The sequence below is a fragment of the Athene cunicularia genome, assembly GCF_003259725.1.
Source record: "Athene cunicularia isolate RWA chromosome 3 unlocalized genomic scaffold, athCun1 chr3_part1, whole genome shotgun sequence".
Lineage (NCBI taxonomy): Eukaryota > Metazoa > Chordata > Aves > Strigiformes > Strigidae > Athene > Athene cunicularia.
The window spans coordinates 101,658,538-101,670,685 of NW_020799097.1; the positions used below are offsets into that span (position 1 = coordinate 101,658,538).

At 36.9% G+C, this 12,148-nt stretch overlaps 1 protein-coding gene across 1 annotated transcript in view; it reads left to right on the plus strand.

Moving 5' to 3' along the window:
* The window catches only part of KCNK2 (potassium two pore domain channel subfamily K member 2), a 126,486-nt gene that overhangs the window by 89,112 nt on the left and 25,226 nt on the right, over positions 1-12,148 (plus strand). Inside the window, exon 5 of the mRNA XM_026846109.1 lies at positions 9,668-9,828. Within this exon, the coding sequence (XP_026701910.1) occupies positions 9,668-9,828 (161 nt within the window). The remainder of the gene's footprint in view (positions 1-9,667; positions 9,829-12,148) is intronic.

Here is a 12,148-nt window from a genome sequence, read left to right on the forward strand (position 1 = left end):
TTTGCACTGCTTGACAATGATCTTTATAATAGCTTTACAGGATGCACAGAGGCAATCTCATATTCAATTACTACTCTGTTTGGAACTTTTGCTAAATCACAAATTTTTGAGAAACTTATCTTTATTCTTTTCTATAGATCCCCATCTTTATACAGCTCTCTGCCAAAGAATCAAGTCAGAATCTCCAGAGCAATAGCTCACCATGTTGCTCGGGTGAAGACATGGAGTTGTACTGAGGGGTGGTAGGATGCTGGTGAGCCACAGAGTGCTTATCTCCCAGTGCCTTCTGCACTTCTGAAGCACTCTCACTGCAGAGTTAAAGCCCACACACCTGCATAGTATTAAGTCACTAAAAATTGAAAACTGTGGAAGCAGAAATTAATTCTTGCTCCTTTGACGGATTTTAAATATTTTTGCCGTCTTGTAATTGCACTTTCTTCAATTGCTTGGATAATGACATTATAACAAAAGATTTTTGATATATAGTGTGAAGTTCAGGGAAATTAGAGCTGGTGACAGCATGATTTCCAGGATTGATTTCTACCACATTATGACAGTGTTGAAAATCAATTGAAAATCTGCTAAGAATTTCATTTGACAAAATATATATGTTTGATCATCTTTGCAGGTGTATATGCTGACAGAATGAGTATGCTTTCAGGTATTTAAATGTTACCTGAATAGAGATAAACATTTATAAAGTTAAGCATGTTACTTGCTTTGCTGAATCAGGAATATAACACATAAGTAGCTAGAAGCCAAGATGTGAAATCAATAGGGGTTATTTATGCATGGTGATTCATTTTTTCAGTTTTTAAGTTTCTGTGTTAGTCCTAATTGTGAAGATTGCTCCAGGAAAAAAAAAAAAAAAAAAGAAAGAAAAAGAGAGAAATAGATGAATGACCTCACAGTTTCAGATACTTGATGGTGAGTCTTATTGACAAAAAATTTTGTAATTTTCTTTTTAAAGAAAATAATACTATTAATAAAAATATTTAGAGCTTTTTCTTTTAGAGACTTGTTAGTGTTCTTTCTTCTTTAACCTTAACTCTTTTGAGGAAACTGTTATACATTAGGACTAACTGCATCAAAGGGCATTTTTATTACTAAAAGTACTCAGCTATTTGACATTATGTGCAAAATAATGTGTGTGTGTATATATATATTTTTTCTTTTAAGAGCTTTGCTTCCTACCTGTTTTACTAACAATAAGCAACTGTGTACTGAAATATGAGCAAAGGAGGAGGTTCTCTTTCCTGGCAGTGTCCTTGTCTCCCACCTCCCCTGGCCTTTTCTCTCTTCCCCAGAATTTCTGCCTATCTCTGATTCAGGGTGAATGATCTGGACATATGGGCTTGTGTATGTGTATCTTGTAAGCAGGAATAGATACAGGACATACAAGGGAAAAAAAAATTATGAGGCAAAATATTTTGCATTTTTGAACACTGACCTCTGGTGAAAGGTCTCTTAAGGTGAAGTAGGGTGCATGAAGAAAAGTTTAAAGCCACAAAGAAAATTGTGGCTTATCTAATGGATCAAGATCCCTGCATTCATTTCAGCCAGTTGTACCAGCTTAACATGATCCGAGGTCCAAGTCCACTGATTGTAGGATTATGGGATTTTTAGTTCTTGTTTTAAATCTGCGATTTCACTGAAACCAGGGTGCATTTACAGAATACCTGTGCTGGCCCAGAACATGTTTCACGAGAGAAACTGGATGTCCTCACCTCTGGGAATAGCAGTACTCCTAGCGAGAAAGGGCAAGTGCTGGAGACTTCACATATTTTAGCTGTTCATGGCTCATTTGTTGCTGTAAGTCTGCTATAGTCTTAATTTGCTGAGGCTTTTGCTACATTTTGTTATTTGTAGGGAAGACAGAAAGATGTACTGGCAGGGTAGTTTAGAACTCTGCTGGAGAGCATGTGGATTGCTTTTTACTGGGGTGGAGAATCTAGCAATAGCTTGCTTGACCCAGCACCAAGAATTGCTTTTTTTGTAAACAAAAATCCAAACCTGTTTCTTCAGTTACTTACTGGGAACAAAAGGGGAAAGTATTAAAAGAAAGCTCCCAAACTCTAATGGAAATCTGAAATATTTTTTTCTGAAGTTGCAGCATCAAAAACATTGTTCATAGATTGTTTTTGTCAGTACACATAAAATTCACAATTCTTGTTTTTCCGTGGATCACCTTGATCAATGTATTTTATCTACACATTGATATTGTTCATGACTCTGGTACAGAACAACTGTCACTTTGTCACATTTGATATGTGTTTATGCTTGATAAGAATATGTGGGTAGTAAAAGTTTAATGATATTGTTAACTATTAACTTTTTCCTTTAAGGTACATAATATTTTTATTAGCTACTCCCATGGAGTAATCTCACTTAAAGGAAAAAATCTAGTGGTAATTTTTGGGTTTTGGACCTGATTCAATTTTGCTAGAATAAGAATTAGAGGTAAAATGAATGCAATCAGTAGCAATAACAACAACAACAACAACAACAAAGAAAAAAAAAAAAGAAAAAAATAGAAAAAGGGGCAGAAGTACTACTACTGATGAGAAGCAGATACTTTTCACTGGACAAAGTGACAGCTGAATGAAATGAAGAACCCGTACTGGAAGGCAGAGCTGAATTGATGTTTAAGCTTTTAAAAGTCTTTTAACAATTATTACCCAGTTCCTTGAGAAATTGCCTTAGCAACTGAATGTGAGTTATTGAATACTGCAACAGCTTCTGTATCCATACAGAGACTTTCCTTACAGTGCTCCTTCACCTCTCTAGCACAGCACTTTGACTTGAAGGAAACTTATTTTCTATGAATATTTATAGCCTGTTCTTTTAAAAGAAGTCTTATTGATTTGATTTACTGCTCCCACAGAACACAGATGAAAAGAAATCACTGAAAGGAGATCAGCCTCTGTCTTGTCAATTCTTGAATACTAGACATTTTATTAATGTCAATCTAGGTTTTCCTGTTATTCATAGCTGAGAAAGAGACATATTGGTAACTGAGAGGGTTTTTTGTAAAGTGGGTTTTTTTTCAGGCTTGAGCCACAACATTATAAAATCCAAAATAATATACTGATGTTTCTGTGACACAGAATTATGGATTAATGCTAAAAATCAGAATTTTGTATGTTGGAATCCAGATAATACCAAAGGGAGTGCTGTGCTGAGCAATGATATTAAGTAAACAGCAGTACTTTGTGAACAACATAGTTCCCAAATCACTGGCTAAAACTATGAAGAGAATTGGCTTCTAGAAGCTACAGTGAGTGATAAAGAAATTATGCCTAACTTTTGTCAAGCAGAGATTTTCAGTTTCTCAACAGACTGCAGTCCAAGACAGAGGTACCTTCACCTCTGTTATTGCACAGAACACTTCCTTCAGCAAGATTTGTGCAGCAATTTCATCAATTGCATGTACAGAAAACTATTTAACTTCTAAACTGAAGAATTAACTTGGAGGAGAAGCATTAGCCACATACCCATAAAGGGATCCACAGGCAACAGCTTGTGAGCAATGGCTGTAAGATACAGTTATAGCTTGTGCATGTGTGAGAGAATTCATGCATATATGTAATATAGAAATACTGTACTTTCACTGCAAGGGTATTCATATTCAGTTCATCCAAGTATTCTGATCTGCAAATAGTCTTTGTGCTTATTCAGCCTTCAAATTCTTTTGCGCTGTGTTCAGGAATATACATGCATGCACATGTGTGATGGCCCTGACGGAAGGGGAGTCCATAGATTTTGTAAGTATTCACAACGGATTTCTATGTGGCCTTGAACAAGCTTGACCGAGGTGTTTTGAGGACTTTAGATGCCAACCTTTCCCTAGTTCAAGGTCAATGTAATGTGATTGCATGTTCCTCAGCCACAGATTTGGTGTGAGTGGCAGACCTAGATGATATAGAGCATGTTGGATTTTCTTTCCCACTGTGCTTGTTACCTATTTGTAAAAAGGGCAATAAGAATTTTTTAGCTACTTTACCGTGTTGGGAGGGGAAGTCACATGGAAGACAGAAAATGCCCTTATACCATTGCCAACCAAAGCCACAAAACCCCATGAAGTATTTATTTGTAAATATATAAATATATGACACAGTCATACACAAGCATGCCAAACTTTGGAGTGTAGGACAAAATTAAGAAGATGAAAGGAAAAGAAATCAGTGCAAAATTGCAGATGTTTTCACACAGTGAACACAAACATCCAAGTTTTAGTATTTCTGCAGTGTATGCAGAGATTTCCACATCGCCGGTATTGGTAAGTATACTGCCTTTTTGTTTAGTGATTGTGTCCAGACTATTTTTTATGCTAAAAGGGATATCTTATTTATCTATGAAAAGTGCATGTTTTTGCCTTGGCACTGATGGGCGGGCATGTATTTAAATGCTAATCTCCTGAGCCCAAGTGGCGATCCAAAGGGAAAAAACATTTTAGCTAGTTAGCATTTTAGCTAGTTAGAAATTCAGCAAGGAACCTTTCATAAAGATTTCATCAGATAGCTCCTCAGAGCCTGGAAAAAGCAGCTTTTGATCTCTTAAAATCAATTTGACATTCAGTATCAAAACACAGGTATGCCCTTTGAAAAGGGCAATCAGTGTAACTGAGCAGCATGGTCAGGGTGGATGTGAACCTACAGCCATACCGCTGCCAGCTGCACACCCTGGCCAGTGGCTGAAGGCGAGGGCATGGCAGCTGCTTTACCTGGCTCTGGCCTCATGGGATTCAGCAGCCAGGAGCTCTGCCTTCCCTCCACGTCTGTGAAATCTTCCTAGTATCGTGTTTCTGTAATCCATTTTGGTGTAATTAAGGGTATGCACGTTCCCCAAATTGTTACTCTTTCCGTATTGAACTGTTTCATCAGTTGCCCACAGATCCAAACCTACAGCTGAGAGTAGTTTCTCATATCTCAAAATATATGACATTATTTTGGTATGATTTTCACTTTGTTTGCTACCTGATGAATGATGTCTTGTGTAATCTATGTTAAAAACAGTGAGAAAACAGTTACTGGCACTTGAATTTGCATTTTCATGTTTGGAGAGAAAATGTTTCAAACCTTCCCCAGACCTTTCAATTCCACTTGAGCTATTTGATATAAATGAATCATAATTGGTGACACACTTTCCCAGTTAATTTTGCAAGTAAAATCTAATCCTAGAACTCTCAAAACCACGTATGATCTGTCCTATAAGAACTATTTAATTGCAGGCATCTAGTTTCAGTAGATGCCCTGCTTTGTCTAGGAATTTTCTGTGAAAATAGGTTCATTTGGAGTCTATATTCTTTGAACTTCACTTTGAAAATGTGGATCTAAGAGAGCTTTCTGGAAGACTGAGATACCAGTTAACTAGAAACTAAATGGATCCTTTTTCTACTTGAAGCAGAAATTAGATATTTATTTTTTTTTACATTAGTTGCCAATCATCCATCTGATGAAGGTTGGAATGCAAGTCAGTCTCATAATCTGAACAGAAGTGTTTTGTCAATTGTATGAGAATTTCTAGCATTTCAAACTTTTCCATATTTGCAATATAACCTGTTGTTTGTCACAGGAGGAATAGAAGCCCAACTAGAAATCGAAACTTCAAACATTGTTTTGGTCAAAAGCAGTAATATATTTGTAGTTATCAAAGTTACTAATTTCTATTTAATAGCAAATCTATTTCAGATGGCAAAGTTACAGACACTTTCATCCTAAAGAAATATGTCAAAAAAGGGGACATGAAAACACAAAATAATTCCTATAAAGTCTTAAGTGGTTTGTTTTGGATTTTTGTTTGTTTGATTGGTTGGTTTTCTTTTTATTTAGAATACCCTTGCTTCCATCTCTATTGCTGACCAAAGGGACAAGGTTCCCTTGAATCTGATATGAATCTTGGAGGCTATAAAGGTTTTGGAACTGAAACCATGGAACATGTTATTCTGTTGCATGGAGCAATTAGTTACAATCTACTTACAATGGGCTTTTAATTTACTCAGGGGTCACTGGAAGCTCCTATAATGCATTTCTTGTCCATAGCTGCTTGTCAGAGACAACGTATTTTAAATGGACAAAGTTTTCAGCATTAAAGGCATGCTAAGCTTTTAGCAGGACGTGAAAGGGATTTGGTAAAACTGGGAGAAAACTACACTTCTGGTTATGAAAGTTAAGTGGGGAGGTTGCACTGGAGAAGGATGGTCTGAAAATGGTACAGACATTAACTTGGGTGAAACCCATCCCATTCTGCAAGTTAAATTTTCTTCTCTATACTGTTCATTGCAGCTAAGATTGGTTAACATTTAATTGAGAGAAACTTTCAGATAAATTTAGCAAGTTTAAATCAAGTGCTTCATTCATTTCCATGTTCAGAAACAAATGCATTGGTTGTAATGGCGACTGACAGGTTCTAGGAACTACCCACTTAGAAGAAACAGAGGAAGAGAAAAGCTGTACAGGACTTGAAGGTGTGAAGAGTAACCAAGGTACTGAGGCTGCCTGTACGACTCCAACATGCACTGCCCCATCCCTCCAGGCAGGCAGCTCAGAGGGAGGCAAGAGGCAGTGGGAAGCATGGTGTGATGTGACTGATTCCCCAAGGTTTCCCAGTGAACAAGACACTCATAGACAGAAGTGGGGTCTCTGGGGTGGCAGCACTGTGCCAGGGAGCTGCTGTAGCCATGCCAGGTGTTCCTGCCCTGCACAGGGAGAAGAGCTTTGTGGTATGCAGAGATACGCACTGCCATTGCTGTGGCTATGTGCTCCTCTCCAAGCACAATGCCCAAAATGAATTTTTTCTTGGGTTTTACCTAGCAGCAGAATTTTTATTTTATTTTTTTTTTAAAAAAAGAAAGGAATAATACTTTTTCTGAGACAAAACCCTCAGGAATTGCATAGACTATATGAAATATAAATATGTTTCCTCTCCCATTGCATAAATGATGGATTAGCTTTTCACTGGAGAAACTGAGAGTAGGATGTAAGGACAATTTGTGTAACTCACAAAGTAGGCTGTGGTGTACAGCGGCAGATTGTTATAAAACATGACACTGTAGGAAATATGATTGATGTGTGATAGAAACCCCTTGGTAGATCAGCTCACTAAAGTACATGCCCTATCCTGAGAGCGCCATGGTTTGTATTATGTGCAGTGAGCATCTGAACAGAGATACACTACCTGTTGGAATATTATTTTATCCATTAATGTGTGAGATTTTTTTAAAAGTATAATTAATAATACAGGACTTTCTTTGTTGTTTATGGAAGAAAAACATTTGTCGTTTTTCAGGATGAAAAGCAAGAATTTGAATGTAGAAGTGAGGAGGTACCATCCTTTTCTTGAGCAAGACATGACTCTCTGATGTAGGGAGGAGAATACAGAGAGCTGAACGTGACACATGAACATGTCCTCATACCAATTAGCAGCAGATGAGAAGTATGCTGCAGCAGCAATTGTCTCTGTAATAGCTGTGGGATGCACAGAGAATGCCAGTTTGCTTTATGAAGCTAACTGAGCAGAACTGCCTGCTTGGCATGTGCTTCACTGGGCTGGTATTTTGCTATCATTATGAGACACCACTTTCGTAGAGCAAGTGAATACAGTTCTAAAACCAAAAAAAAAAAAAAAAAAAGAAAGTGTGTGATTTCCAAATCCCCTAGTACAAGTTTTATAAATCTGGTGTATCCAGACCCCTGATTCTGAATTGCATCATTAAGACCCCTCAGGAATTGCACCTTGGCAACTCTTCAAGCTCCTGTTGATGCATAAACAGGCGTGTTTATGAAAACAGAGTAGCTTGGATCTGTTTGTGCCTTTTTGATTGGGGACAAGCTAATTTTATTTTAAAACTCAAGGGTCTTTTCTGCTTGGTGCATGAAGGGACAGAGTGAACTCAGTGGAGCTGAAATTTCCTGAGTTGTAGTAATCGGTAATTTCTAGCCCTGGCTATGGGTTAGGGAAGGTCTATGTTGGTCTCAAGGCACTGTGACTTTTTTCCACTGCCCTTAGTCAGACTTCCTTTTCATTATATTAGTGCAGGGGAAAATTACAAAGCTGGGGGGCTCTACAACTTGTAATTGAGGATTATTTCCTGTCCTTTTGTCCTTTTTTGTTTAGTTTGACAGGGTTTATTAGTCATGATTTGGGGAAAATGTTAACTTTTTTACTTTTTTAAATCTAACTGAACTCTTATCAACGTTGCATTTATTGTTTACACAATTACTATCTGGAAACTGGTATTAGGGCAAAATATCTAGGAGTAAAATATATTCCCAATGAGATTTGGTTTTATTTGAATGAAGTTGAGTGAGGTTCAGCTTTGTCTCCTACGTACTGAAAGGAAGAAGTAGTTTTGACAGAAGAGCTTTGGTGTAGCTCATCTACATGAGAGCAGAACCAAAAATTAAGAGAATAGGTTTCATTAAAAGATCTATGTTGGTTTAACATGCTCAAAATAATTAAATACAAATTTTGATAATAGCCAAGATATTAAAAATATAAAATTTTCACAAGATAAAATTTGTCTTTCGGCTTTTTCACAGGAAAATTTGATTTCCATTGAATGATTTTTGTGTATATGAAAAACATCTCTTATGCAAAATTTAAGACACTAAGAAACAAATTTCTCACTAGCTAAAATATTTACTTTTTATTTAGAAGGGTTTTTTTCTATCAAAAAAGAATTTTTTTTTAAAAAAGGTTTTTGTTTAATTTCTCCATGGAAAGTAAGCCTCTGGCCTCCCTTAAAGTGCAGATTGTTGTGCTGGAAAGTAAAACAATGTCAAAAATGCTGGGGTGATACTACTACTGCTCCCCCAAAACAGGAGTGATACTTTGGAGGAGAAAAACTTTAGGATTAAAACTGAGGGGTTCTGCTTGTGAAACGTCTCAGTAGCATTCTGCCTATGCGACCTTGGCCAAATCATTAAAATGCCAATCCTGGGAGATGCATTTGAAGGCATTTCACAGATGCTGGGGCCTGTGCTCTTTGTGTTTCAGTTTCTCAGTTCAAAGTGGACCAGCAGCGATTCATGTATCACAGGCATATCAAGGTGCTATTTTACATGAGCCAGTGAAGACAAATTGATTCCCACTTTCAAATGGACAGAGCCATGAACTGTTAACTGTTTCTCCTAAGCTTTGTTTGCAATGCTGAAAGAGCCAAAGACTCCAAGCAGTCCCATTTATGCTAGAAGTCCCTCTTTTGCTCATCTAAGTGGATTTTTCCCTGTTGCTTCACTTTGAAACACAACACATCTGAAGGAGAATTGTGTCTTCTTTACAAGTACTGAAGCCTGCAAATTACAAGTCCAGTAATAGATATTTCCAGGTAGCAGAGGCTAAGGCATAGCTTAACTAATTGGTATTAACTACATGTAGCAGATAAGAAAAGCTGCTGTTTATTAAAAAATAAATAAATAAATAACGAGTTTCCTTCTCTACAGGACACATACGGTATAAAATAAGTTGGTGAATTGTGCAGCAGTTTAATTTTAGCTCAGAGAGGATTGTATGACCTACACTTTCATTTGATTTTTCACAATGTCTGCTGTGTCATATGGTTAACCTAGTAGGACCTGTTTTTAATAGTTCTGTTCCTGCAGTCCTTTTAAAATGTGTAATGTAATATATGTAACTCCTTAAACATCTCAAGTATTTTGTAATTTAGGCTTTGGAAACATCTCCCCACGCACACAAGGTGGAAAGATATTCTGTATCATCTATGCCTTACTGGGAATTCCTCTGTTTGGTTTTCTGTTGGCTGGTGTTGGAGATCAACTAGGGACAATCTTTGGAAAAGGAATTGCCAAAGTAGAAGATACCTTTGTTGTGAGTATGCTGACTGCCTCGTTCGTTCTTCATGCTGCTCATTGTTCTGAAGTTAATGAGTGAAATGAAAAGTCCAAAAAACAAGGTATAGCTCATCATTGTAACTAGATGTATAGCAAAAGGCAGGAAGAACTTTGCAAAGTCTGAACATGTTATTGAACACGTCTGAGAATTGGATGAAGCCCAGCATCTACAGTAATTATGGTTGGGAAGAGGAACAAGATCCAAAATGTTTTATTTTTGCTCTGCCCTTATAATACTCCTAAGCTTGCTGTGATGCTTACCTGTAAAGGTTTTATTATAGATTATGGTAGGAAATAAATAACTCAGAGTTGGAAGAGGGGAGCTGTGAGGATAACGGGGAAATTATTGCTGCTGCTTTGAGTTGATTCACAGAAGACGTTTGGTGTCTGAGTCTAAAATCATAGTTCTTAAAATATCTACTCAGATGCCATCATTCTTGAGGAAATGCTTACAGTCTGTAGGCACCTACATTTCCAGATTTACCGGTCTGTAGGTGACTAAAGCTTTGGGCATTCATAGAGACAGGACAGCATAAATGGTACAGAGCCTGTTGGTGCTCCCCTGACGCCGGACTCCTCTTTGTGGTCTCCTCACTAGGCTATAGGATGTTCTACACTTTAAGGTGTTTTCAGCCTCTTTTGCTAAACTGCTTAGCACAGCATAGATTTCATGCCCTTAATTTTCCCTGGTTACTGATCTTTAATTATTCATGCAAAGTGGCACAGCTTCAGTAGAGGAAGAGACCTGTCAAATGGACTGAAACTTGTGCAGATATTGATAAAGTTCAGCCATAGCGAGTCCTTGAGAACCAAGTGCCTTGAATTTTAGCAGAGGAACTTAATTTAGTCTGTTTCTCACACAGAAAAGTTTATTAAGGTTGTATTTTACTAATGCAGTTAGTAAAAATGTATTGAGATTTTTGAAGCATAAAATAAATGGCATAATGAAATTTAATAATATTACTTATTTAGATGTTTCATTAACATTTAATAAAACATTGTAGGTTTAACTTTTACCTAATGTTCAAAACACATATGAAAGCCTATTTGTCTTTTGATATGTAGAACATGTCATAGTCAGTGAATACTTAGGAAGCAGCCTGACTTTGTAGCTGTTTGCATCAGCACTGCAAGTGTTAGGATTGTTTTTCTGCAACAAGCCTTAATCTTGCATGCAGGACACCTTTTGTACATAGAAAGGGTCTGCCATGGCTTTATATTTGAAACTAATCTAACTGGGGCTGTGCTGAGTAGTCATGCAATAGGTAAATAGAAGCTTGAAAGCTTTTTGAGAAAGGGCAGGTATTTTTGACCTTGAAACATCAGTTCATGTCTAGACAATGTACTGTTGAATAACATCCATTTCCACTGAGATTTGTCTAAAAAAGAAAAGAATATTCTATAAGAACATTTTATTTTATCCTTCCTGGGTTTTTATAACTGAATTTTATTTTTTGCTTAAAAGTAGAAAAGATTTGAGACCAATTTGTGTGTTGCTCATAGGGATAGTGGTTTTCCTATTGTCATAATGGATGCATCCCTACAACAAGAATGCCTGAACAAAAAGCAGCATCTTGCCCCTTTTTGGCAATATCTGAATGAAAGCACTGATCTATATTTTGCAGTCTGGAACATTCCCTTGTTCTGCTTACTAGTTCTTCAAAAGAAGAACTGGGAGATGCTGATGAGTCACAGCAGGGAATTTCATGTTGCCATAACCCAAAATGCTATTGTGATTTGGGTTACAAAAGCTGGAGCTTGGTCATGCTGACTATAAAACATACTTTCCATTGGCACTAAACTTAAATAAGAAAACATTGTGAGTAGTGATTTAATTTTTGTTCTCCTTTTGTTAAGGTTTCCACTTTCGTGCATCCCCTTGCTTCTTTTAAGTTGAACCAACATGCTTTGGATGGATGGAAAACTCTGGAAAAAAAGTCAAATTGGCAGAACATGTCAAATGGGACTTTGCAGTGGTCTGTTCTAGCTTTGGTACAGGTTAAAAACAAAATCATTAATACCTTACAAAACAGATAAAGGACTTGGTTGATTAAATTTGCAGATTACCTCAAGCTGAGGAGAGAACAGAAAGTTGGAAGACAATTAGAATTCAAAATTATCTTGAAAATTTTGAAAAACAGTCTGAATATAAAGGATTTGATTCAAGGAGGACAAATTCAAAGTACTATACGAATGAATAATAAAAAATGCAATTACATGTCAGGAAACAGCTGTCTAGATGCAATTTTGTAGAAGTGTTCTGAGGACTCTAGGGGCTCATATGCCAACATGGGTTA